This window comes from Akanthomyces muscarius (genome assembly GCF_028009165.1).
Source record: "Akanthomyces muscarius strain Ve6 chromosome Unknown contig_18, whole genome shotgun sequence".
In the NCBI taxonomy this organism is placed as follows: Eukaryota; Fungi; Ascomycota; class Sordariomycetes; order Hypocreales; family Cordycipitaceae; genus Akanthomyces; species Akanthomyces muscarius.
This window is the reverse complement of record NW_026611618.1, coordinates 1,352,871-1,378,410: the sequence shown is the minus strand read 5'-3', so window position 1 is coordinate 1,378,410 and position 25,540 is coordinate 1,352,871. Positions and strand designations below refer to the sequence as shown.

The 25,540-nt window shown below is 55.6% G+C and overlaps 8 protein-coding genes across 10 annotated transcripts; 4 read left to right on the top strand and 4 right to left on the bottom strand.

Annotated features, from left to right (window-relative positions):
* Positions 1 to 196: 196 nt before the first annotated feature.
* On the bottom strand, positions 197 to 872 carry LMH87_008916 (uncharacterized protein; the record flags this gene model as incomplete). Its single annotated transcript, XM_056202166.1, has 3 exons — positions 197 to 454; positions 553 to 704; positions 836 to 872. 3 exons carry the CDS (start codon positions 870 to 872, stop codon positions 197 to 199), a joined length of 447 nt encoding a protein of 148 aa, XP_056056756.1.
* A 762-nt stretch (positions 873 to 1,634) lies between these two features.
* LMH87_008915 (uncharacterized protein) lies at positions 1,635 to 2,830 on the bottom strand (the record flags this gene model as incomplete). Its single annotated transcript, XM_056202165.1, has 3 exons — positions 1,635 to 1,834; positions 1,896 to 2,353; positions 2,481 to 2,830. The coding sequence occupies 3 exons, from the start codon at positions 2,828 to 2,830 to the stop codon at positions 1,635 to 1,637; spliced, it is 1,008 nt and encodes a 335-aa protein (XP_056056755.1).
* A 1,897-nt stretch (positions 2,831 to 4,727) lies between these two features.
* On the top strand, positions 4,728 to 6,253 carry LMH87_008914 (uncharacterized protein; the record flags this gene model as incomplete). The annotated part of the gene is made up of 3 exons (XM_056202164.1): positions 4,728 to 4,769; positions 4,822 to 5,987; positions 6,067 to 6,253. 3 exons carry the CDS (start codon positions 4,728 to 4,730, stop codon positions 6,251 to 6,253), a joined length of 1,395 nt encoding a protein of 464 aa, XP_056056754.1.
* A 2,406-nt stretch (positions 6,254 to 8,659) lies between these two features.
* On the top strand, positions 8,660 to 10,072 carry LMH87_008913 (uncharacterized protein; the record flags this gene model as incomplete). Of its 3 annotated transcripts, none has more annotated exons than XM_056202163.1 (1): positions 8,660 to 10,072. In XM_056202163.1, the coding sequence occupies one exon, from the start codon at positions 8,660 to 8,662 to the stop codon at positions 10,070 to 10,072; it is 1,413 nt and encodes a 470-aa protein (XP_056056753.1). The 3 variants fall into 3 exon arrangements, with proteins under 3 accessions (XP_056056753.1, XP_056056752.1, XP_056056751.1); XM_056202162.1 differs by having other exon boundaries at positions 9,545 to 10,072; XM_056202161.1 differs by having other exon boundaries at positions 9,677 to 10,072.
* A 141-nt stretch (positions 10,073 to 10,213) lies between these two features.
* LMH87_008912 (uncharacterized protein) lies at positions 10,214 to 11,740 on the bottom strand (the record flags this gene model as incomplete). Its single annotated transcript, XM_056202160.1, has 1 exon — positions 10,214 to 11,740. One exon carries the CDS (start codon positions 11,738 to 11,740, stop codon positions 10,214 to 10,216), a length of 1,527 nt encoding a protein of 508 aa, XP_056056750.1.
* Positions 11,741 to 12,355: 615 nt separating this feature from the next.
* On the bottom strand, positions 12,356 to 14,859 carry LMH87_008911 (uncharacterized protein; the record flags this gene model as incomplete). Its single annotated transcript, XM_056202158.1, has 5 exons — positions 12,356 to 13,433; positions 13,491 to 13,654; positions 13,703 to 13,792; positions 13,848 to 14,568; positions 14,711 to 14,859. 5 exons carry the CDS (start codon positions 14,857 to 14,859, stop codon positions 12,356 to 12,358), a joined length of 2,202 nt encoding a protein of 733 aa, XP_056056749.1.
* Positions 14,860 to 16,377: 1,518 nt separating this feature from the next.
* Positions 16,378 to 17,274, top strand: LMH87_008910 (uncharacterized protein; the record flags this gene model as incomplete). The annotated part of the gene is made up of 1 exon (XM_056202157.1): positions 16,378 to 17,274. One exon carries the CDS (start codon positions 16,378 to 16,380, stop codon positions 17,272 to 17,274), a length of 897 nt encoding a protein of 298 aa, XP_056056748.1.
* Positions 17,275 to 21,992: 4,718 nt separating this feature from the next.
* On the top strand, positions 21,993 to 25,109 carry LMH87_008909 (uncharacterized protein; the record flags this gene model as incomplete). The annotated part of the gene is made up of 7 exons (XM_056202156.1): positions 21,993 to 22,071; positions 22,197 to 22,222; positions 22,375 to 22,932; positions 23,113 to 23,318; positions 23,375 to 23,516; positions 23,576 to 23,991; positions 24,041 to 25,109. 7 exons carry the CDS (start codon positions 21,993 to 21,995, stop codon positions 25,107 to 25,109), a joined length of 2,496 nt encoding a protein of 831 aa, XP_056056747.1.
* Positions 25,110 to 25,540: the final 431 nt, after the last annotated feature.

Below are 25,540 nucleotides of genomic sequence, written 5' to 3'. Positions count from 1 at the left end.
CATCAGCGCATGACCTTGTTTCCTCTTTTATTTTGTGTATTGAGCATCTTTATATGCGCGGGGGTATATCCATGCCCCTGTGAACGATCCGAAAAAAAAAAAAAACCATCACGAAAGGAACGAAAGAAAAAAAGTCGTTGCCCAACAGCAAGTAAAACACCACAACGCCCGCCCAATGTTCCCACCTGCTTGTTCGTTATTGCTTACCCGCCAGCGCCTGCAGCGCCTGCACGTCCTCCTTGCGCAGCGGCTCCCACGCGCCGCCGTGGCCCTCGGCCAGGGCGCGCATCCTGGCCGCCTCGATGCCGTTGAGCAGCTCGGCGACGGCGGCGACGTCGCGCTCGGTCCGGACCTCGCGGGCGGCGCGCGAGGGGTCCTGCTGGCCGAGGGCGCCAAACACCCACAGCTCCTTGATCTTGCGCGAGAGGGTGATGAGCTCCTTGACCGACGAGTACTTGTGGATTTTCATCAGCAATGTTTAAAAAAGAAGGTAGGTGCGGCACTTGATGGGTTCAAGTTGCACACAAAAAAAAAAGGGGGTTGGGTTCTCACCAGGCCGTCGAATTCCTGCTTCATGGAGATGCCGGCGACGGCAATGGCTTCGGGGGTCGGATTCTCGTCGTCGTTTTCGGCCTGCACGGTCGCGAGCATCATGAGCGTGCGGTAGTGCGTGAGGATGGCGGCAATGAGGCGGTTGTGCGTCTCTGCAGCCCGTGAGAACGGGGCGAGGTTAGCAATTCGCCAGGTTCCAGGCTGTCATGAGAGCGCGCGCGCGTGCCATGTGTGTGTGTGTGTGTGTGTATGTTTGTCAATTGTGGCTAGCCAAAGGACGTACCCATCAAGTTGGAGGACGCCGGCTGCGAGCGTTCCATTTTCGCGCGTTCGGATTAGTCTTGCGAACGGGAGCCCGATGCCGAGGGCGAATGAGATGAGAACCAGGTAGAGAGACGTGATGTTGGGAGTCGGAAACTTGGTGCTTGGCGCATTCGCAGAGGTGGTGGGGCAGCACAAAGCCGTTGCAGCCTGCGTGGTGTGCTGGGTCTGTGTGACTTGTACGACCGCAAAGATCGCAAAATGCCCTCGAGGCTGAGGAGAGTATCCGTCTTTGGCGGCGGCCTGTAGTTTCAGACCGTCTGGTCATGCATCGTTGTGTTGTCTGCTGCAGTACGACGTTGTCCGCTGTACGCTGCTCGAGTTGGACGGGACTCGGCTGGGAGAGGCCGTCCGCTGCTGGCTTAGACAGGCTCGATGAAGTTACTCCTGGCGTGGGCTGTGAGCATAGAATCTCTGCACACAAAGGAAAGAAAAGAAAAAAGTCCAGCCACGGTATGCATTTGTCCACTTCGAACAGCGGGACTGCATTTGAAGACATGACAGAGCAGTTTTCCGATGCTGAGCAGTGTCTCGCCGACTACAACCCCACGTCTGAACAATGGGGACTGAACGCAAGAGGTCAGAAATTATTGTATAAATGAATGTTCCGTTTATAACAGGTTTCAGTAATGTACGGCGGAACCCGAAACAAGATCCGTAAAGAAAAGAAAAAAACGCCCCAAATAATGCAGTCCAGCCAAAACCCAACCCAAACCATAGTCAAAACACACAAAGCCTTTTGTCGTCCCAGAGAGCCGAGCCTAGAGCTCGCCGCTCCAGTGTCTGTCCTCGCCATCCCAACCAATCATGGGCCAGCCCTGCGGTAGATTAGAGTACTTTGGAAGATGATACTGCCCCGGGCAGCCCTCCTTGTCGCAGTCGCGCCTGTCGCACATGCCGTACTGCTTGCAGTAGCAGTCACCTGCGTGCGGGCAGTGCACGGCTTCCTTGTTGAAAATTACTACACAAAGCAAATTAGCATACTTGTGTTTTTGGTGGGGGCTCGAGCGGAAATAACATACTATGCCATCCATATTCAAACACACGGCCGCTGATGGCATCCTGCATCTCGGACGCCAGCAGCCACTCGCGGAAGCGGACGTAGTCGTCGCGGGGCCGCGCGCGCACCGTCTCGCGCGTGACGCCAAACTGGGAGCAGCAGGGCACGCCCACCTCGGAGGGCAGCGCGACGCCGGGGAAGAGGTCGGCGAAGGCCTGGGCGTAGATGTGCTTGGCGTGGGGAATGCCGTTGGCGTCGGGCGCGGCCTGGGCGTCGGCGAGCGGGCGGATCTCGACGGGGCAGCCGAGGACCCAGGCGCAGCGCAGGTTAACGTACCCCTGCTCCTGGAGGTGGGCGACGCGGAAGCGCTTGAGCAGCTGCAGGGCGTCGTAGTCGGGGTCGTCGTTGTGCCACTGGAAGCGCTCGGCGTGGTGGAAGAGGATGTTGGCGGGGAGGGTGTCGTAGCGATCGATAATGTACCTGGACGAGGACAAGGGTTAGCGTTGAAGACTTGGTTGGAGTTTGGCCGTGCGAATGGATGATTGAAGAAGAGACGACTCCTCTGAAAGGGGTTTCATCATGTTCTTCTTCCTTGTCTGCAACGTACGTGAGGATAACCATGGCCTCGCGGCCTTTGTTTTTGGGGACCGTCAGCGGAGCACCCTTGTCGTCGACGACGTAGATGTTCTTGGGCCAATCGAGCAGGTAGTCGTGCAGCCAGGTGACGTTTTCGTGCTTTGTCGTCGCGACGACGATTTCGAGCTGGGCGTCGCCATTGTGCTGCGGTTGTAGTTTTGATAGCGTCGTGGCCGAGTGCGTTTGCGACCACGACGAGGCTGACGACGTCATGCGGCGGAGCGTGGCCAAGTGGTCGCCATAGTAGGCGACGAACAAAAAGGCTGCGACAAAGGCGGCGCAAAAGACGAGCCAACGGTTCTGGCCGCGTCTTAGGAGCATGATGATGGCGGCATAAAATTGGGTATGCAACAAAAGTCCAAAAAAAAAAAAAAACCCCCCCGTTTTGTATGATAGATGGTGGTGATGTTGGGCAAATCTGAACGGAATGTCAAAGACGCGTGGACAAAGGGAAGGAGGAGAAGGAGAAGAGGGAAGAGAGGGGTTTGTGATTAATGGCGATGCACTATGGGCACAAGAAAAAGAGGAGAACGGGGATAAATTCGATGCAGGAAATGACAAGATGGGCACGTTCTTGGATAGGATGCAGTTGCTGCTTGGATCGGCGGAGCGAGAAAGGGTGACGTCGACTGGCATGTTTTATGCCCGGTGTGGGTGGCTATCGACTTGCGGGCTTGCGCATGCATGCTTTGATGCTGCAGCAGCCAAGCGGCTGAAGGCTGAATACTCAGTAGTGCACAAGCCCTGCTCTTTGCGAATTATGGAAAAGAAACAAGAAACTTGGGAAATGCAATGCAATGGACGGAGCGCCGGCATCTTGGGGGGGGCTGTCTTACGCGGCCCGCTCAAGAGACCAAGCCAGGATTCACAAGCCGGGTTTTCTGTCGCTGCTTTTTCTTCTACCAGCCAGTACTTACCTAATAATACCAAGTAACTAGGTAACGAATTGGGGGCCCCGAACCAGTTGCCAGCGCCACCGTCACACAACGTTTCTTGGCTGGCATGCACGTTCCATTCTTCCGGCCCACCACAGCAGTCTACGGGTACCTGCAAGGTGTCTCGACAATTATCCACGCCTGTGTCGATTTTCCCCAGATGAAAGCTCCATCACCCATTGCGGCAAACCAATTTTTTTTTTTTTTGTGCCAAGTTTTTGTTTCAGCTAAAATGGACGCTACAGACAACCGCATTTTTTGCGGCGCGCCCACGAGGCAAAAGCTTGATCGGCGGCCCCTCCCCTAGAACTACTAGTGCGGCTCTGTCGCGCTGGTCCCCCTGCTAGCGGGAAGCCGTTGACCTGTTTTTTTCTTCTAGTTTTCTGCTGCGGACGCGTCGGATGCATGGCAGAGGCGCAGCGGTAACTAGCACACGACGCAGGTTTCGTTTTTCTTTTCTTTTCTTTTTCTAGCCATTGTCCCCTTTCTTTCGTTCTTATTTCCTGTCCACATCAAGACTTGGCGCTGCACGACATTCGCTGCTGTGCCTTGATGCAGAGATAAGCTCAGCGGGCCATGCCGCGGTGCCACGGCCTCGGCCGCCCCAAAGTGGGAAATTGTAGCCATCCTGTGCGCTTCTTGTGCTTGCCCCTGTCAAACTGTATTTTAATTACAAGTGTCTGAAGAGTCGAGGCTGACATCATGCCTTGGACTTGAAGTCGAGGGTGATTTTACGACGGCGACGAGTAAATATTGATACTGTCGCTGTGCCATCTACTCGTAGCTGCAGCAGCCCCTACCAGGGCAGCTACAGGGCACTCTCGGCGTACCTATTCTTCCAGCTCCCAGTGATGCAGGCACCCGAAAAATCACCCACCATGCTCGGCTGCCCGACTGCACAGTGACTCATCATCTCGGTATTATCAGTTTTCTTTACGTTGAGCTTACTTCAACAATGGCCGAGAGGTTGTATTCGAAACCTTCTCGCGGAGCCCAGCCCACTGCGACTTTCGCCGAATATGTCTGCCTAGCCTCGGCCGATGCTCGCCCGAATCGCTCCCCCACGACTTACACGGAAAATAAGCAACAATTAAGCTCGCCATCCTCGATCGTAAACCAAAATCGGTAAATCTCTTCCGCCATCTCGGCGAATGGCTAGTAAAAATCAGATTGTCGATGGGCGAGCTCTTGTATAAAGGCAGGCCAAATGGCCCTGTTACACGCAAGAGTGTACTCGGTCCATCAGCACTCTACTCTACGCCAGCCCGATATCCAAAGGAAACATGATACAAATCGTCAAGGCCTTTTTCGAGAACCATGCCCATGTAAGCCATTGGCTCCCAGCCCTGCCACACCCATGCAACTAACCACCCACAGTCCAAGGCGGAAAAGGCCCCCGTCGACCCCGACGATCCCCAGCTCGAGAATGGCCTGTGCCAGACGAGCTCCGTCTTCGCCCCGGCCGACGAGCAGCCCGACGTGGCCTCGTACCCCGAGGGCGGCCGCGCCGCCAACACGGTCCTCCTCGGCAGCTTCTGCGCCATCATGGGCGGCCTCGGGCTCATGAACAGCATCGGCGTGTACCAGTCGCACCTCGCCACGCACCAGCTCGCCGCCGTGCCCGCCGGCCAGACGGCCTGGATCTTTGGCCTGTACAACTTCATGGTCTTCTTCTGCGGCCTGCAGATCGGCCCCGTCTTTGACGCCCACGGCCCCACGGCGCTCATGTGCGCGGCGCTGCTGCTCTACGTCGCCGCCTACGTCGCCCTCGGCTGGTGCCGCCTGTACTGGCACTTTGTGGTTGTCGTCGGCGTCGTCGCGGGCGTGGCCACGTCGGTCGTCTTTGTCGTGCCCGTCGCCACCGTCGGCCAGTACTTTCGCAGGAGGCGCGGCGCGGCGACGGGCCTCGCCATGTCGGGCGGCAGCCTCGGCGGCGTCGTGTTCCCGCTCGTCTTTGACCGCCTCGTCGGGCGGCTGGGCTTTGCGTGGACGATGCGCGTCATCGGTCTCATCACCGTCGTGCTGCTCCTCGTCGGGTGCGCGACGGTGCGGCGACGTGATGTGTTTGCGCGCGTGTCCGGCACGGCGGGCAAGAGCCTGCTCCCCGACCTGCGCGTGCTCATGAGCCTGCCCGTCTTTCTCATGACGGCCGGCGTCTTCTTTATCGAGTGGGGCTTCTTCATCGGCCTCGAGTACGTCGCGTCGTACGCCATCGAGCATGGCATCAGCCGCAACCTGTCGCATCTCATGATTGTGTTCCTCAACGCCGGCTCCTTTCCCGGCCGCTGGCTCCCCGGCATCCTGGCCGATCGCTTTGGGCGCCTCAACACCATGATCATGACCAACCTCCTGTGCATCGTGGCCATGTTTGCCATCTGGCTGCCCGCCAAGAACAATGCCGCTGCCGTCATTGTCTTTTCCGTCGTGTTTGGCTTTGCGAGCGGCAGCAACATTAGTCTGGTGCCGGTGTGCGTGGGCGAGTACTGCACAACGGACAACTACGGCCGCTATTACACGACCGTTTATACGATTGTGAGCTTTGGGTAAGTAAACGTACTCCGCCCCTCGCTTTTGTCATTGAATCCGAGGCGAATGAGAAATACTGACCAACATCCTTCACAGTGCGCTTACGGGAGTTCCGATTGCCGGGCAAATTTTGCAGACTAGCGGTGGCTCATATACCGGCCTCATCATTTTCGCCGGTGCTGCGTATGTCGCTGGCGTCGCCTGCTTCTCGGCCATATGGATCATGAATAAGATTCGGCCGCAAGCCAACAAGTCAGAAGAGAACCAGGGAGACACGACGTGATAAGAGATAGATATAAAGCATAAATTACGTATAGAAAAGAATTAGAAAGCAAATTCAAGGCTAAATATAAAACGGCTGTAAGAAAACCCCTTCTATAGCGGTATGTTAGCCACTATAGTCGTGCTATTCGAGCCGCAATATAACTACATCTGTAGAATATAGCAATAAACATGAGAGTAAAATAGTAAACTTCAAGCTATTCCAGCAAAGTCGCCGTGTCGCATTTGCCGAAATCGGGGTTGGCTGTAAGTTATGAAGTAGCCACGTTCCAATAGCATGGGTAATACTTCTCTTGCGCATCCCGTAGCGTTGCCGTTTACACCAGGCTCATACGGAGGCTGTATAATTGGCGGGGGGGGGGGGGGGGGGGGGCCATGGGAATGGTGCAGTTTTCCCGCTGACATGACTCTTTACCACAGAATGCTTCGCCAGTGCCGCACTTGCCGTCATGATTGCAGCAGTCACACCATGTCCCCGCGCATTGCCGATTCTCATTTTGCCACCCGCATGTTCCGTCCGTTGTCCGGACTTCATGCCGAGCAACACCCCACGTAGCATACACCGGCCGCACAGTCATCTCTTTGAAGGCGGTTATTTAGTAGACAGGTCTTGCTCGTACAGTCTGAGAGCCCAACGAGGTTAGCGGAACAAGGATCAAGATGCAACTCGAGGTGCACGATTCCTGCGAGTGGAAGTACGACTATGACGAATGTTGGCATTATCTACATGCTCCGTCGACGGCTGCGATTGCGTGGTGGATCCGTGCTCAATAATTGCTACCGATGTGATGTAAATTTTACAGAATACTGGCAGTGGTAGCGGCTGTTGCGCCTCCTAAATTCAGTGGTCAAAGGTAGAAGAAGGCGCGGGATAGCGTTTCTGATGGTGTTGCGATCCTCGTTTTTGGGAGACAAAACTCGGCGCTTGGGGTCAACTTGGGGCGGCCGCGACAACCGCGGTGGGAAAATCGCATAGTACGACTTGCTTTTCGGGCATTTCTTCACTTCTTTCCTCGGTGGTTTTTTTTTTCTTTTTGTTTTTACCTTCTTTTTACTTTAGCGTTTAGCTTTGTTTAGCTCTAAATGACAAGATCGATGTTTTCTACCGCTCAACGCATACTCAACATGCTGCTTCGGGTCAAAGGACGCGCCGTCTCTAACGTAGGCTGGAACCGCGTCACCCGCAGGCATAGTCACAAACTCCGGCGTCTCGATGAATAAGTAAGGACGTTGTCCTACTCAAGTCTGCTGGCGCCGCAGCAATCGCCTACAGCAACCTGCCAACGTAGTCCGCCTCTGGTACCAGTCACCCAAAGGAGCCACAGCAGCCCGTAGGGTGAGCAGTTATTTTTGACCGCATCATTATAATCCTACTCTATCCGTATTCTGACAATAATCACAATGCGTTTTAGCAGAAACTTTCATATAGGCTACTATACCTACTACAGCCCGAGTTGGTTGGCAAGTTGGACCTTGCGCGCAACTGCCATGGCGGCGATCATTACGGCCAAGTCAAAGGCGCAGACCCCTGGCGGCTTCTTTGGGGCATAATCAAGCAAAAGGGCAAATAACCAGTGGCCGATCCTTGCAGGGGAGTGCCAGGCTCTACTGGTACAGCGGCCGAACATCGCCCCCCGAAACCCCTGGCCCTTCATGGAGGCGCTAAAATTAGCTCCCGGGTCTCATCAAAAAGCCAAGCCTCGAGGTAAAAATTGTTTATATTAGACGCAGGGGAACAAGCCTCGTGAACAGCAACGCCACTGTCTTTGCTTTTTTTTCTTCAATCTCGTAACGGGCGCCGCGCCAATTGGGCTCCGTGTCAGCAAGCCCGCCGCCGATCTGACATGCGTCGCAACGGGACTGGCCCAATCGTCGCAGACTCCTGACTCTTTGGCTTTGTGTTTCATGGCTCAGGGGGCTCTGCTCTTTTCGTCCTTTGTATTGACAAACACGTAGTCTCCGGGTCCACAGCGCCGGGGCCTGGAACACCGCGATCCGCCTGGCCGCCGCTGCCAGGGACTGATTGGTATCAAAGCCCTGTCATCGGCTCTTACGGGGGGCTTTGCTCAATTTTCTTCTTCCTTGCCGTGAGGCAGTCACCGACTCTTCCTCGGCGAGGCTGTACTCGTGCAAGGAAGTCGTTACACGAATGCCCGACAAGGCTTAGTATAGTACATGGATGATGGCACAGCCAGCTTTATTAACATCTCCAAACCTCCAAACCAAGCGCCTTTGCCAAACTTGTTCTCTTCTTCCTCTGTGATTGTCATACTTTCCTTAATACTAGAGCCAGGACTGTTGTTTGCTCTTTCACTTGATTTCTTTCAAAGCACTCGTTTCACTCTTTTCACCCTTTTCACTCTTTTCATTTCTCCTTCGCAGTATACCCAGCATCGCGTGAGCAAAAATGTCAGAGGGCGAAATGGACCACATGCCGCCGCCGCTGCAGTTACCCAAGGAGGGGACGGCCTCACGCGCCATGACAGGCGACACTCTAGGCCGCGACGATATACTCTCACCAACTCTCCCAAATTCGACATTTCCCCCTTCATCATTTCCGCGCCGCGGCCCGCAGCATCTTGACGACTACTTCACCGGGCCTCGCGATCTCGCACGACACTCGAAATGGCCCGTCTTCCTCCAGATGCACGGCAGCATCCTGCCCAAGATGATCCTGCCGCTCTTCTTCGTCGGAGCGTGGGCCACGGCTGTTACTGTCATTTCCGAAACTACCCACAAGCTCGGCGTCAACTCCGTCCTGCTCACGATTACCGGTTTCGTCGTCGGCCTGGGCCTGTCGTTTCGAAGCTCGACGGCCTACGAGCGGTACCAGGAGGGCCGCAAGTACTGGACGGCCCTCATCACCTCGTCGCAGGTCCTGGGCCGCATCTTCTGGATCCACGCCAAGGACCGCGCCGGGCAGGACTCGCGCGCCGCCATACTCGACAAGCTCAGCGCCATGAACCTCCTCGTCGCCTTTGCCGTCTCCCTCAAGCACACGCTGCGCTTCGAGCCATACACCGACTACGACGACCTGCAGCACCTCATCGGACACCTCGACACCTTTGCCAAGGCCGCCACCGCGGACGTCGGCGGCAGCATCGGCACCAGCAGGACCAAGGGTCTCTTCAAGTCGGTCGGCGAGTATCTCGGTGTTTCGTTTGCCGCCAGCAACCCGCGCAAGTCGCTCAAGCGTGCGACGAGACCGCTCGGCAACCTGCCGCTGGAGATTATAAGCCACCTTGCCCTGGCCGTTGACGAGCTCGTTGCCAACCAGCAGCTTGTGGTGCCTATGCAGCAGACGCTGGCGTACAACAACCTCAATGCCCTCGGTGACGTCCTGGCTGGCTGCGAGCGCATCCTCAACACGCCGCTTCCCATTGCGTACAGCATCGCCATAAGCCAAATCACCTGGGTCTACGTCATGCTGCTGCCCTTTCAGCTCGTGGGCCTGCTGCACTACGTCGCCATCCCCGCGACCATGGCCGCGGCGTACATCATCCTGGGTCTGCTGCTGATTGGCCGCGAGATTGAGAATCCCTTTGGCCAGGACGTGAATGACCTGCCGCTTGAGAGCTTCTGCGAACAAATCTCAAGCGAGCTGGACATTATTGCATCGTTTGAGAAGAAACCGGTCGTGTCTGTCTTTTACAGCGACCGCAACTTGCCCTTGTATCCGGTCAGCACAGCACCGGCAAGTGTGTGGATGCAGCGTAGCGAGCAGAAGCTGCGCCATACCATCAGGTCGAAGCCAAACGTGATTTTCGATTGGAAAAACGCACGCACAGAGCGCAAGATCACTGGAGAGAAGAATGTCTAAAACAGGACACGATTTTCCGCCTAGGTAGTACCTGAAAGAAGCATGTAACAAAATGGGGTAGGAGAATACATTTCCGTAGACGTTGGACTTTTCATTTTACACGAGTTTTACAGTCTATATGCAGTATATACCAAAATGATTTTATAGGTCTGATTCATCTTCCGGAGCCGTTGAAGCGACCGGCTGCTTGTCGTTGGGCAGCTGAGGTATCACAGTCAACATGAGCATAGACACGGGGATGAGGACGATCCAGGTCAGATGGCCGCGAAGAATCTGCTCTCTCACCCCGACCGCGTACAGAGCCGTCGTCAGGCCCGGCACAAACGACCGCAGCCCGCTCGCTATCGTCAGGGCAATGCCGTTGAGAGTGCCCATGACGTGCGGGTCCGGCGAGGCATCGTTCAGGGCGAGCTGCACGCCGGTGAAGGCCATGGACACGCCCGGGCCGACAATGGCCGCGAGCGGCCCGACGATCCACGCCCACGTCGTGGCGGTCGGCGTGCCGGCGCGCAGCAGCTCGTTGAGAGCAACGTAGGCGAGGAAGAAGAAGGGATAGCCGAGGGCGCACGCCATGAGCAGTTTCTTGGTGCCGATGCGCCTGTGCACCGGCGGGAAGATGCCAATCAGCCAGACGGCCTGGCTGAGGCCCTGGATGGCCATGTAGATGGATATTTGAAACGGCGACAGCCCGAGACCGCCAATGTCGACGGGCGTGAAGAGCACCACGGGCAGGAGCGCCGTAAACGCAAACGCCATGATCATGACCGAGGCGTTGACAAACAGCACAGTCGGGATGCCGCTTGTCCGCATGAGCTGCCAGATGGACAGCTGCTCGGCCTTGTTGCTGCCGGCCTGCTGCCGCGTCTTTTGCGCGTCCTTGTCCAGCGTCTCCTCGAGGAAGAAGATGGACGTGACGACGCCCGTCGCCGCAATCGCCGAGACGGCGAACCCGGGCGCCGCGTACGGATAGTCCTCGAAGAACTTGCAGCCGCCAAACAGGCCCGGGTACTGGCCCGCCGGGTCCGCGAGGAAGCCGCCGACAATGGGCCCGATGAGGATGCCGACGTTGCCCGCAAACGCGAACCAGCTGAAGGCCTGGGCCTGGGTCGCGGGCGTGCAGTGGTCAAAGATCATGGTGCGGATGATGAGCGTGGAGCCGGAGAAGATGCCGGCGACGCAGCGGAAGAGGATCATCTGCGGGAGCGTCGTGGCCATGCCAAAGAGCGCCGGGCCGACGGCCATGCCCGCCAGGCTCCAGACGAGGACGGGCTTGCGGCCGAGGCGGTCGGCGAGCCGGCCCCAGACGATGAGCACCGTCATCTGCGTGATGGAGAAGAGCGACTCGATGAGCCCGCTGTAGAAGCCCACGTCGGACTCGGGCAGGCGCCCGTTGCGCTGCACCATGGCCGCGATGTAGGGGAAGATGGCGAAGAAGGCGATGGGCTCCATGAGGCGCGCGTAGCAGAGCAGGAACATCTGCAGCTTCGGCAGCGGCTTGTCGGGCGGCGGCGGCGTCGCGGCGTCGCCATTCTCAACGGCGCCGGAGAGGTTGGCGCTATTCGCAGCGGCGCCGGAGAGGTCGGCGCCGCTGCTGAGGAGAGGCGTCGTCTCCTCGGCCTCGTGCCCTTCATTGATGGCGGTACCGCCGATTTTCAGCAGCGAGCTCATGGTTGACGCGTTTTCTGACCGCCTGGTGAGATTTTTTATTTTGTTTTTAATCCTTGCCAGGCTTCGCGCTGTAGGTGCGACTCTTGACTTGGGTCGATGGCGTTGCGCTTGTTCTTGAGTGAGGCATGAAAGAGGGCAAACCGAGATCGAGGTGAGAGCGCAGGTGAGAGAAGAAAGAGAGGGCAGTCGCAGCCTAATTAAACCGTTCCCTTGTACTCCCTCCCGTCGGGTGAGATGCTTGATGGACAAAGAGGAGATGGATGCGGGTTGCGGATGTCAGCACAAAGGAGAAAAACGGAAAAAAGCCCGTCGCCAGACGTGTGTGGCGCGACGCTAGACCGGGATCTGGTCCACTAATCATAACATCACGCAGCGGCTCACGATCATGTCATCTGGGGCGCTTATTTATTTTTTCGAGGTGTGGGTGGTACAGAGTTGAGTGCTTCACTGCAGGACAAAGGAGCGTTGACCGCATGTCTGTGTGTGCGGCAGTTGATGAGCAAGTCCCAGTCCAAGCAGAGCAACGTTGTGCGCCGCCATCAGGTTACACACGGTATGATAAAAAGGTCATGATTCGTAAAATACTCGCTAGCCAACTATGAAAATGTACATGTCTTATAGCATCGGCCAGTTTCTATCCATGCGCTGCCGCCAGCCTCCCTCTGGAAGCCCTCTTGCGAACCGCTCCCGCCAGCTCGGCAAGTTGCAGCGGCACAGCGCGACGCCGTGATACTGCAGCCGGCCGCCCGTCGCCTTCCACGACACGACCGCCGGCGCTCCGTCGTCCGGTAGGCCGGGCATGCCGCCGAGTTCCAGCGTCGGCATCGCGACGGCGCAGATGCATTCCTGAAGGACGCCCTCGGCCCACGCGCGCGCCACCACCGCCGCGGCAAGCAGCGCAACATGCACAATGGGGTCGAGGCACCGGTTGTTGGCGTTGCCCGTGTTGGCGACGTGCTCCTCGTACAAGCGCAGGATGGTGACGGCGCGGATGACGGCGGCGCGGGCGTCGATGCTGCCAACCCACTCGGCGATGCGCGCCTGCTTCTGCAGCACCATGTCCGTGTAGAGCTCGTTGCCGTCGTAGAGGCCCGAGGTGACGTCGACGAGCTGCTGCACGTCGGCGCACATGTGCAGCTCGAGGAGGCTGTGCAGCACGGCGGCGCTAAAGGTGGCCTGGGAGAAGCGCCGCATGGCCTCGGTCAGCAGCACGGGGCTCGTCTCCTCGTCCTCGCGCCCGTAGTAGGCCGTCAGCATGACCTCGAGCTCCGCCGTGTGGTTCTTGGGGAAGCTCTGGATGCTGTACATGCGGTTGAGCTGGTGCTTGCACAGCTCGAGCTGCATCATGATGTGGATGCGCTGGCCGGCCAGGTCGGCGGGCGTCGAGGCGGCAAACTGCCGGCGGTAGGTCCACACGTTGTTGGCCGCGCCCAGGAGGACGAGCTCCACGTCCTCGGCGAAGAGGGGAAAGGGGAGATTGGCATCCGTCATAGTCATGAGCTGCGATATCCGATACTCCTGGCGCTGGGTGAGCTCCCGCGGAAGACGCTGGGATAAGACGTGGAGCCCGTGTGCGTTCCACAATGCAAAGGAGGATGAGAGCTGCAGATTCAGCTCCTCATTGTGGATAAACGGAGGTTGGTTGTACAAAAGTGCAATGTCGCGGTCCAACTTGACGGCACTCGTCGCAAGCCTGTTGCAGTCAGCGTGATGGACTTGGACAATGCTGAGTTTTCAAGAAAATACTGACCTCTTCCAAGAGTCATGCTTTCCAAAGATCCACGGCATGAAGTTGCTGGGATAGTGCCTCCGTTGATGGTGTATGGCGCTTTCGCTGTTAAACATGTTTGTTTGTCGCAGAATTGTCGATACCGCCACATGGAGCATCCTACCCCTTGGTATGAAGGACCACTTCTTGGAGACGTTAGTTGAAAGGAGCTTATCTGGTCCAGCGGTACATACTCCTATCTCGAATGCAAATATAGCATTCAACAGGCTAGTCTGATATAGCTCGATTGGCCAGGGATTGCCAGAGTCGAACGTAAAACGCGTCTGTCGGCAAATGATTAGTTGGTGTTGCTCGGCTCAGCAAGATGGAACAACTTACCAGTTGTGCAAACAAGTACTGCATCAAAATTTGATGAATGGCAAAAATCATTTGCATAGCGCCCGGGTCCGTGACTTGACGCCATGCGCCGATGATGGCGATTGAGGCCGCCAGCGGCACATATTCAATTGGGTCGTCCTCGCACGCCGGGGCGTGTAGAATGGGCCAGGTCTCGTGGAACTGCCCAAAGTAGGATCTGAAGCAGTCGTCCAGCCAGTCCTTCATGTTCGGTGAAGGGTTCGACAACGCATCGCTGTCGCCGCCATCGCGTAGAACACCCATGGCGTGAGCAATAACCCGCGTACCGGCCTTGGTGCGTTCGTTCCAGGATGCCTCCAACGGGGTCACGTGTGTCGGCGCGGTAAAAATCGGTGGCGACGAGGCATCGCTTACGGGACTGCTGCTGGTCTGGCTGTTTGCGCGCACGCTTCGGGGGGCACTGGCGACCGGCGCACTGTGCTGACTTGTGGTAGACGGCGTCCTGTTGGCGGAAAAGTTGCCGCCGCTGAGATCAAAGACGACATCAGGATTGGCCTCAATCACCCGCCGCGCGAGATTGGCGCGCTGATAAGTACACTCGATGTCGCGTTTGCGACAGAGGGAGCACCGGCTGCCTCCGTCGCATTTGATCTTGCTGGCGTGACAGGCATCGCAGGCCGGTTCTTTGCGAGAGTCGGGCACTACCGCGCCATGAATTTTTGAGTGTCGCCGGAGCAAATCACTGAAGAGATTAGTGTTCGCTCCTCCTAATAAGCACGTTTATGCATATCTTGCAGCCTTCTGTGATGGTTTTGTGTTTCCACCGGGAAAACTCGTGGCGCTCTCTGAGTGCAGGGGTAGTTGTTGGTGGGAGAGATACTTACAGCCGAGTGAAGGACCTGTCGCACGCAGGACAAGTGAACGAGGGCCGGCCGTGTGTGGCTTTGTGGCGCTGCAAATGCTCTTTGCGAATGTACTCGCGGCCGCACTCGCAGACGAATTGCTTTTTGACGGGGACGGGGCTTTCAGCCATGGCTGACCGTTCCGACCGTTGCGGGCGCGCTTTGGTCTGCAGGTACAAGCGACGAGTGCCGACACTACTGGTTGCTGTGCCGTGATGGCTGCAGGCAGACCCAGCTTTGTGGGATGGCGAGTGCGGGATAACTAAGACAACAGGTTGAGAGTGTCTCGGAAGCTCTGGAAATCAATAAATAATAATCAAAATCATGGAGGCTTTTTGGAGATGAATAATGAAAACAGAAAAAGACGCATAGGGTTTTCCATCATGACACGGCACATTCGCAGGAAATGTTTTTTAGCATTGACAATGCCTCCTTGTCTTTCTAAGCTGCCATGGCTGGTGCGTTGAAGAAGTTGAGTACGTTGGTGAGAGCAGGTGGGATGGCCGAGTCTCTATCGGTCATCCCACTTGAGTTGCCGTTTTGGTTTGTAGGTTGCGCTAATCCTCTTGCAGGCTAGTTTAATGTACGCGTGTGCAGAATTTTTGCTGTTGCACTGTACTGTACAGTCCGGATACTCCGCAGAGACTAAAGATTTTGCTCAGCTACGCAATTGAAGAAACGGTGAGTTTGTTGTTGCTCCCGCCCTTGGCATTACTGCAGGTTCCCAGCCAGCGCATAGGACGCGTGGAACTACTGCGGGATTGCTTATATTTACAAAACTGGTTTTCACTTGGCACAACGGCATCATGACGCTCCTGTCTTTACCACAGTGACAGAGCCAGCCTGGGTACCTACCGCCAAGTGAGGAGCAGAGCAAGACAAGCATGTCAATTCGCGGGAGAAACTGACTTGATCGTATGTGCCAGAGTGTGTGAACAACTTAAAAACGCATATTCCGAGCCTCTACCTACACATAGTCATGCACTCAGTCGGGTCACCAAGTAGTTTTCGTACAGAGACTACAAGTCCTAATGATAACAAAACAAAACTCTCAACGTAGGCAGAGTCTCGAAACCCCTAGAAACAGGCCCGCATTGTCATTCTACCTTCCACCGTGTCGGGTCACACTGATTCCAATGTGGCCCCAGCAACACCACCTTACGAGGCAGAGGCTCGGCAAAGTACATGATGACAACAAACTCACTCCGCTGAATAATAGTCGATCTCGTGTATCAATCAGATTCAACGCCCAGGCTAGCGCCGATTCAAGTGATGCACGCAGTGGGTTGATCGTTAATCAGTCGGCATCCCACCTACGGAAATAGAGTTGGCGGTTGGAAATCCGACAGCCAGCCATGCGGAGCTACAGGCGGGTCGGAGCTTGTAGCCGGCGGAGGGGCGGGCGGACCTCCCACATGTTGCACAATATGTCGTAATATTTGTCTATCATTGTCTGTCATTGTCGCGGACCCTTGATTCAACCATCTATATAAGACGGTGTTCAAATCTCCAATTGTTGTCGATTGAATCCAGCATCCAACAACCATCTCAACTCTCACACTGCACCTACAGTCAACTCACTCACATCTTTACAAAACACACAGAAAAAGTGCCACTTTGAACATATAAACACATCAATCATACACATCATGTCTTCTGTCAAGAATGTCACTCTCGTCGGCGCCACGGGCAACGTCGGCGCCATTGCCCTCGAGAAGCTCTCCGCCTCCAAGCACAACCTCCAAGTCCTGCGCCGCCTGGGCTCCAAGTCGACGTTCCCCTCCTCCATCAAGGTCATCGACGTTGACTTTGCCTCTCTCCCGGCCCTCACCAGCGCCCTCCAGGGCCAAGACGTCGTCATCTCCACGCTGCCCGCCGAGGTGGCCTCGCTGCAGGTGACCATCATCGACGCCGCCATTGCCGCCGGCGTGCCGCGCTTCCTGCCCACCGAGTACGGCAGCAACGTCGAGAACCCGCTGGGCCGCCAGATCCCCGTCTTTGCCGAAAAGGTCAAGATTGAGGAGTACCTCAAGACCAAGGCCGCCGCCGGCCAGATCTCGTACACATTTGTCTACACCGGCGCGTTCCTCGACTGGGGCATCCAGCACCACTTTATCCTCAACGTCGCCGACTACAAGCCGACGCTGCTCGACGACGGCAAGGCCCTCTTCAGCACCACAAACGTCGAGACGCTCGGCCGCGCGTTTGTCGCCATTGTCGAGCACCTCGACGAGACCAAGAACCGCGCCGTCCTCCTCGAGGACCTCAAAATCTCGCAGGAGCGTCTGCTCGAGCTGGCCAAGAAGGCAGCGCCGGAGAAGCCATGGCAGGTGAGCTACGTCAAGACGGACGACCTCGTCAAGAAGGCGGGCGAGGGGCTGGCCAAGGGCATCTTTACCTTTGACAATATTGCTCCATTCCTGTACCGCTCTCTGGTCACTCCCGGCTACGGTGGCAGCTTTGAGAAGTCTGACAATGAGCTTTTGGGCCTAGGACGCAGCTCGGAGGAATTTGTTCTGGAACAGTACAAGAAGCTCCTCCAGTAGGTATAGAAAATAGCTTCGAATATAGAACAATATGACAATAGAATTTTGAACAATCATCTTGTCCCGGGTAGGCGATCTCAGCAGTGCCATTTCCTGGTTCCCTCCCGTGGATACAAACCTACGACTGCATAAAGGAACAATTGAAGACAAAAGTGCTGTCCCTGTGAAATTTTATTTGTGTACTGTTCACTGAAAGGTTTGCAGCGAGGACAATGAATCTGGGTGATGAGGTTGTTGGGCGCGTAACCCACCAATGGCAGCAAAGGGCGAGCGCAGGTCGAAACAAATTCTCCTGGAAAAGGTAATGCCAACACAACTGCCACGGACGACACTGCACAGAAAATTTACTCTCACTCGTCTCCCACCCGGTGCAAATCATCAGCGAAGTCCGGGAATCATTCCGCAGAACTCCCGAGAAACCGTTTCGCATTCTCTCGGTCACAGGTTTTGTCGTCGCGCAACCCCACCCAGCCTCACTCACAATGTGCTGCTTGAGCCGGGTGCAGTACAGCTGCGGCTGCGTCAAGGACAGCACGTTCCGGCAATGCGAGCTGCGCCAGGATACGCCCATCAAGTGCGACAAGATTCGCCGCGCCGTCCCCGAGCCGGTAGAGAGCTACTGCCTGTCTCACTGCATGGCTGACAGGGGCCGCGGACTCACAAGGGCCAATTTCGAAGTGATCAGGAATGGCGAGAGCGGGCAAGTCGCATTCAACAGTCTCGCGTATCTGTCTCAAGGATAGGAATATATGCATAGATCGATTGTCTGCAGGGTCTGCTGTCTGATATTGTGACAGGAACGGACCAGGTACTAGCAACGAGGGATATTTAGATGCTATCACAAAAGACTGTGTCAAAAAATCCCGAGATGAATTGCAAGTGATTGAATTGCACATCACGAGTCTCATATTTTCACTAAAGATGACACTGACGGCTGTTCTACGATTATTTGCCTCGGCACCATCGCAGCGATCGGGATGATTCCGTTTCTGTACTGTCCTTGCTTGTAGTGGCAGAGGCCATGCTTGATAAAAAAAATGAGGACGAGCTCGAATATGGTTGTCGGAAGACTTCTTCGTCATTGGCAATGGTGTGAACGAGGGTAATGATTGCTTGCCATCGAGCTTCATACCCATCACTCAAAGCGAGCGAGTGGATTGGACGTCGTCGTGGTATTGCGCACTAGATTCTGCGCAGCAATACGACAATGACAAACGCAAGCTACGAGATAGACAAGCCATAGTCCGCGAGAAACTTGAGTAGGACAATTATTTGATGTAGCTTTAGGTGCGCAACCTCTCTGCACTGCGCGTGATTGTGCCGTGTGTGCTTTGGGAGTGGGCCGAGATCTGCGACAGCCGAAACACGAGCACCACATCTAACACCATTTTTTCCCTTCACGCTCTAGGTTTTTACAGAAGCAGAGAGAAATATGCCGTAAAACGCGAGGGCGGCTGGGACCAGTTGGCCGCTCTGGCCAGCAAATAAAAGTACGAGGGAAATAAGGTGAGGATTAAGCTATCTGGGAAGAGGGGCAGGTTTCACGTATAACTGGGATGAAGTAGCAGGGCAGACCGGAAGTGCAAGATTGCGAGACATGGTCACGCACGTTATCTCGGCAACAAGCTCTTTCAGGTGAATCAGCGACGTTGAAATATAGTACTTTGCGTGGCAAAGCCGAATGTGCAGTGCCGGCTTGGCAGGTAGTAATAGCATGCAGGAGGGCACATGCGTGTGAGAGGGGGGCAACTCGACGACACGGGACCCCTCAGCTCAAGGACCCTGAATGCATCGGTCGGTCGCAGTGTGTGCCCTCTTATCCCTGACTGACCCAGCCTTGTTGAGGTGGCTCGCCATGCACGCGCGGAGGAATATGGAAGAATAAGCGATGCCTTTGAGGCGGTGGGGAAGACAAAGACGCCACGCAGCAGATGCAGCGGCAGCCCACGTCATGAGCAAGCACGAGGGGAGAAGACACGAGAAGAAAGGAGGGCTGAACGGTGGTGAGACATGACCTGAAAATGACTCGGGAATGAACTGGTGAGGGATGGCTCAGATGGGGCCTACGCGGGGCGCCGACCGACAGCAATGACTCTTTCAAGTGACGAGTTTAAAAGAGATGCAAGACGTCTTGAATCGTCAGCGACGTCGCCCGAGGCATCTTAATTTTTCTTGCCAATTGCCACCATAGGATCGTCGAGGACAGCAGGACATGGGTGTCATGCATCATACACTCCACGGACGCTTGTACGAAGTTGGGATAGCAAAAAGAGTTTCGGGATTAGCGTAGCACACGGGTTGAGGCATTGGATGCGACGAAGATAGGACGGTCATGACCGGATGGCCTTTTATTCTCTCTTTTGTCTCAGTTGTTGGTGAAGCTTCGTCTTTGGTTCTGGCGACGTCATGAAGACGAGGGCTTTTGTGCACAGAGGGACAGGCACACCGCATTAAGATTAGCAGATCAAGAAGCTCTGTGCTGAGCTGGGGGCAAATCCTTACCTGGTGCGTAACCGGGGGAGATATGGGCGGCTTTATTATGGTTTATGAAGACGCCAAAATCGACGGGGCAGGGCAGTAGAGCGGGGCGGGGAAGAGAGAGAGAGAGTTTGTACAGATTAGTTGCCATTGTCACGAGTGTGTTTGCTGGTGACAGATGTTGGCTGCAGATGGGTCGGCAAGGGCAGTCAGGGCTTGTTTGCTGGCCCTCTGCAATATGGCCTGATGAAGAGGAGCAAGACGGAGATGATGATAATCGTTCGATAGTGCAGTTGATCTGATGCCCCGCGCTGCCGTCCTCTTTTTTTCTTCTTTTTTTTTTCGACATGTCAGCAGCGGCCGTCCGTGCTGAATTCAACCACCACCTCCTCTCTCTCACCTTTGCTTGCCACCCAGCGCGGCCAGTTGCAGAGTGCCAAGCTCGAACCAGATGACACGCTAGGCTGCTTTGGGAGCGCCGGGGCTGCTGGTATCTGTCCGGTCCACTGCACTGTCGAACATGTTCCTCGGTGGCTGGCCGCCTGGAGAAAGGTACCTCCCCCTCCCTGGAGAAGCTTCCATGCCTGTTGGCCTGCAGCTGTAAGCCTTGTCGTCAGCAGTGCATCAAGCAATGCGCCACGGGCTGCCAGTCGCCAGTCACCAGTCGCCCGCGGAGAAGGATAGGTAGGTACTGGCAGCTGCCCGGCTCGCTGCTTGGAGCTTGCGCAGCGCTATGCTAGCAGTGCTTATTAGCTTGGATTTAAGAGTAATTGACAGCTGCAACACGGGTCCATCTTATCCGTTCTGAGATCCATGCACAGACGAGCCGTTCTTGTACAAATCATCCGAGCAATATACCAGTAGGCCTCTAACAATGCCTGTTGGGCTCATGTCTGTCAGGCAATCAGCGCTGCATGAATAGATTTATGGGCTGCTGCGCTAATCATTTAGTGGCTGTTTTGCGAGCCAACGAGCGCAACTCGCACGCCTACTACGTAGCTACAATGAGCCGTCCAGCGTCCTGGTCCCCCCCTGTAGCCTCTAGCGGCTCTCTCTACCCAGGTAATTAGGTACCAGTACAGTGCCGACCGCCGTCTGCACCACAATCCTTCGCTGCAAGCCACTCCCCCAGCGCCCGCCACTGGTGCCTCGAAGCCTGTAAGATTTTGTCTGCGGCCTCTCGCTATCCCGGTGCGTGCCCGCCTCGCCCGCCTCGCCCGCCTCGCCCGCCAGAGAATAAGCTCTGCTTGCCCCCGACGTTGAAGCTATCCACCCCATCACCCACCCCGTATTCCATCGAATTGGCATTGACAAGGTTCATCAAACATAGGTAGGCATTCGTTGACAAGTGGCTCCGTCGCGCTTTCTCGTGGCTTGTGCCCGTTTTTTTCTTGATAACAGAGAGCTTATCCACTCCCGTCTGCTCTCCAATGCCTTTTCCCCCTCAGAATCCTCGCGTTGAATCTTGCGAGCACGTACCCGGAGTACACGTGTGATACGGTGTTGGCCTCCAACCCGACAAGCACTACTCGGTCTGCCGCATTCAGGCCGCTCGGGGGAAAATTGCCGCACAAAATTCGAAACGAGACGGGTCCGATAGCTACGTTAAGCCAGCTACGTTAGCTGGTCGACCTGCCTCTTTCTCTCGTCGAGCGAGCTCAGCTCCTCCGCACACACGCAAACGCCACACCACAAGCCGCATATGGCCATTCTTCCGCAAAAAACATCCACTTGATAATCCACCAGCAAACCCGTCCAGCCCATCCAATTATCTACCCATTCATCCATCCATTCATCCCTCGTCCTCATCTCTCGACCTGCCGACGGCCTGCCGCCAACTGACCACCCAATTCGCATCCCACCCAACGACCTACCTACCTTACCTGGTGGGATCGTCCGGCACTCGGATGTTTCTTACTTCCGCCCGCCCACGCTCACTCTGCGACTCGCCAACCCTCGCCTGCTCACGCCTGCAAGCCCGTCGCTCCAGAGGCTGACTCGCCCGCCGCAACTGAACCGCCTTTGTCTCCTCCTCCGCCGCTCATACACATTTTACCTCTGCTTTTTCCTTCTCTCTCTCTCTCTGTCGGCGTCCCTGCCGCCCGATCATGCCTCTCTTTTCCCGCTTGCGCCCTCTATCATGAATGTTTAATCATACTGTCGCATTCTACAGCTAGCCTGCACCTCATCCCAGTTTCCGCGCGCAAGCCCACCCCAAGCTTGCTGCTGCGCCCACCATCATGCCTGCGACCGCCGTTGAGCCTACAGAAGAGGCTGCGACTGCCGCAGCCTCCCACGACGGCCCCAAGTCTGATATCGGTCAGTGCCCCAGAAATCTCACAACGAGATCCGCTCTCATTTAATCGTCCTCTTTTCTTCTTCTTGTTGAATTCGCATCTTTCGCTTGTACTTTACTGACATGGTTCCTGTCGTTGCCTCTGTAGCCTGTCTCATTTGTCGCTCCCGCAAGGTATGTCGTCACTTCCCGACCGTCCGGTCTCTGTCCTCCCCGCAGCCTCGTCTTCTAGCTGAACCTGGTCGATGCTCTGCGTCAACTTGTTTCAGACTTGAGAAGAATGAAAGAAACAGATAATGGTCTTTTACTAACATTTCTCGCGCCAGGTCCGGTGCGATAGATCTCTCCCCGACTGCCGCAACTGTTTGCGCCTCGGCGTCCCCTGCCCCAGATACGACCGCGAAAATGAATTCATCTCCCGCAAAGAATTACAGAAATCTGCCGACGACATCTTTCGTGCCGCCGGCGTCGAGAAGCGAAAGGTAGGCTCCTGCGAGGAATGCCGCGCCTCCAAGCATCGCTGCACAAAAACCCGCCCCGCCTGTCGCCGCTGCATTTTGCGCAACCTCAAATGCACCTACCCCGGTAGACAAGATCGTGAGCCCTCCGCCAGCGGCAGTCTGTCTCCCGGCAGGCAAGCTCACGGCACCACGCCGACAAAGCAAGAACCCCGTGAGACGTATACTCCCATGGACATACACCCCATGCGGCCCGAGCCCGACCAACGCCAGTTTCAGCCACTCAACCGCCAGAGCGTTCCCTCGGAAGAGTCTATGCAGATGAACTATCCGCAGACCCAGTACCCACTACCACAGCTTCGTCAACACCAAGAGCCACCAAATGCACAAAGCCAGATCTACAACCACAGCGCTTTGCAAAATGGGGTAAACAATTATACTCACCAGCCCGTGGCCCATGAGAGCTACCATCAGGTGCCACCCTCGCTGTCGAATATTCCGCAGTACCAGCAGCCACCCCAGCAACCGCGTCAGCATCTCCAGCAGCATATGCAGCCACCGCAAACCCCGAAATTTAGAGGAGCTCTCCCTGATGTCCTGGCGCAGGAACCCGAGGCCGTCTACTCGGAACGGCTGCCCGAAAACGGCAACTTCCGCAAAACGCTCATTAAAGCATACTTCAACCGGTCTGCTCCTTTGCGCAATCTATCCTTTATTCATAGACCATCATTCATGAAATCGCTGGATCAAGATAGTGTCGTGCAAGACTACGGAGAGCCCCTTCTTTACGTCATGTGCGCTCTCGGAGCCCGGTGCGTTTAACCCCAACTTGTGTAGTATGAATCTATCAGTGTTAACATTATGCCAGGCATTTGTATTTCGACCACGTCGCTGAGTGCGGTGAGACGATGGTCGTTGATGCGAGCCAAATCCCGGGCGAGAAGTGGGCTGTCAAAGCTAGGCAAGATGCTATGCGGGATCTACATGCGCCAGATGTGCACAACCTCATGGTATGACTACAAAGGAGCTCGGTCCCCTAATGTATTTAAAGCTAACATCTGATGAATAGACCATGGTACTACTATGCGACTACAGCCTCCGTGAGGACAAAAACGCCATGGTCTTTGTTCTCATCTCCGTCTTGTACCGCATGGTGCGGCTGCTGGGCTTGGATTCGTACCGACCTCTGGATGCGAGTGCTTCTCCGACAGAAATCATGGAACGGGAGAGTGAGATTCGGCTTGTCTGGGCCTGCTACTATCTCGACGTTCTTGTTGGAAACGGCGTCGAAAAGAACCTCTGCTGGAGAGACGACGTGCCCTCAATCCCTTTACCCTGTCCCGAGCAGAATTTCACGTCACAGACGATGGCTCACCCATACTTTCTCGAAGAGATCGAACAGAGCGACATGACAGATATAATACCGCACCTGGATTTCCAAGCACTGTCTATATTGGTGCTGCGACTTCGATCGAAAGTCATGTAGTAAGTAGACCAAGCACTCTCGTGCCTCAACCATCGCTAACAGAAGCAGTCTCATTCGAAACCCCGAAAAAGAGAAGAAGATATGGGATAACGATTCCAAATTCACTCAGATTATCCAGCGTCTCGAGACCACTATCGCAAGGCTTCCCGAAAAGTATTACATGACCGACATGAACATGTACATTCTCAGAGAAGACAACATCTTGGGAGCTGTATTTGTGCTGCATCTGCTTATGCATGCAGTTATATTTGACTTGACGCGAACATCCCTGGCCGGATTCAATTTTCCCCTGTCAAACGATTTCAAAGTTGCACCGGACGCTTTCAAAACCAGATGTCAGGATCTCTGCCGACACCACGCCATCGAGGTATCGCTGCTCTTCCGCAGGGCGCTGTGCATGGGGCGAAGTGTCTTTGACGACTTGTTTTGCGTCGACGCGGCTTTCGAATCCTCCAAGGTGCAGCTTGTCTATGCCGCAACCATCAACCATAGCCCCTTTATCGTTCAGCAAACCAAGTCCAACCTCGGTACCAACATCGAATGCCTCCAAACGTTTAGCCGCGACACTGCCACCCGCAACTCTGTTCTTCGCGCACTGCTTCCAATTTGTACACTGTTTGGATTCCGAGAAATCGCAGAAAAGTTCGCGACAAGCGGAGAATCGCCCGACGAGACAGAAGTTACTGGTTCTGCGGACATGCATCATTTGTCCCGACTGGCACCGTTCCGACGAGGCCGGTCTGAGCTGCAACGGGCTTCGCATACGTCACACAGCCCGAAAACCTCATCCTCGTCCAACACGTATCCGTCACCAATGACGCAGTCGAGCCGAAACGTACCGCCGAGGAGCGCAAACAGCCAAAACGCCACGCCGTTCAATGGGATGATGTCGATGCCCATGGATGGCAGCCTGGGTCCCATGACACCAGGCACATCGCAGCGGCCGCCTCTACAGATTATGCCGTCGGCAGGCGTCATGGCGCAGAATGGGGCCATGCTGCAGCCCTCTATCGACGACTATATCAAAACGGCCGACGAAATGTCGAACCTGCTTACTTGGAACATGCCGGACCTATCTCCGTGGTTCACATTTGACAATATGCTGCTCCCGAGCTAAGCAAAGCAGCGCGCTGCGAGACAAGCTGTGACGCAGAAGGATTCGAGTGCAGCATGCCCAGCAAGCTGGTGGCGTTGTTGAATAAGCCAGCTCTGGGCAGGCTGCCAATCCGGTACATCTGACGCCGAGTTGTCCGAGTGTGGCTTTGCGCCAGGCAGGCATGTCAGCAGCGCCAAGAGGCTAAGCATTGCGGAAGGGATTGATCAGCGCAATGCCGCTCGCAAGCTGTCGCCCAGCCGAGAATGGAATGGAGAAGAGGGTTACGAGGCTGACAGGTGTGACTTGGTTTGTTTTAATCTATGTTTTTATTTGGAGCGTGCTTATCGAGTATGGACAGCGCCTCAGATTTATGAGCTGAAGACAGGGATGAGCTGGAGGCGTTGCTCGAATTTGGAGAGGATGTTTCCACCACAGCTATTGTTATCGCGCGT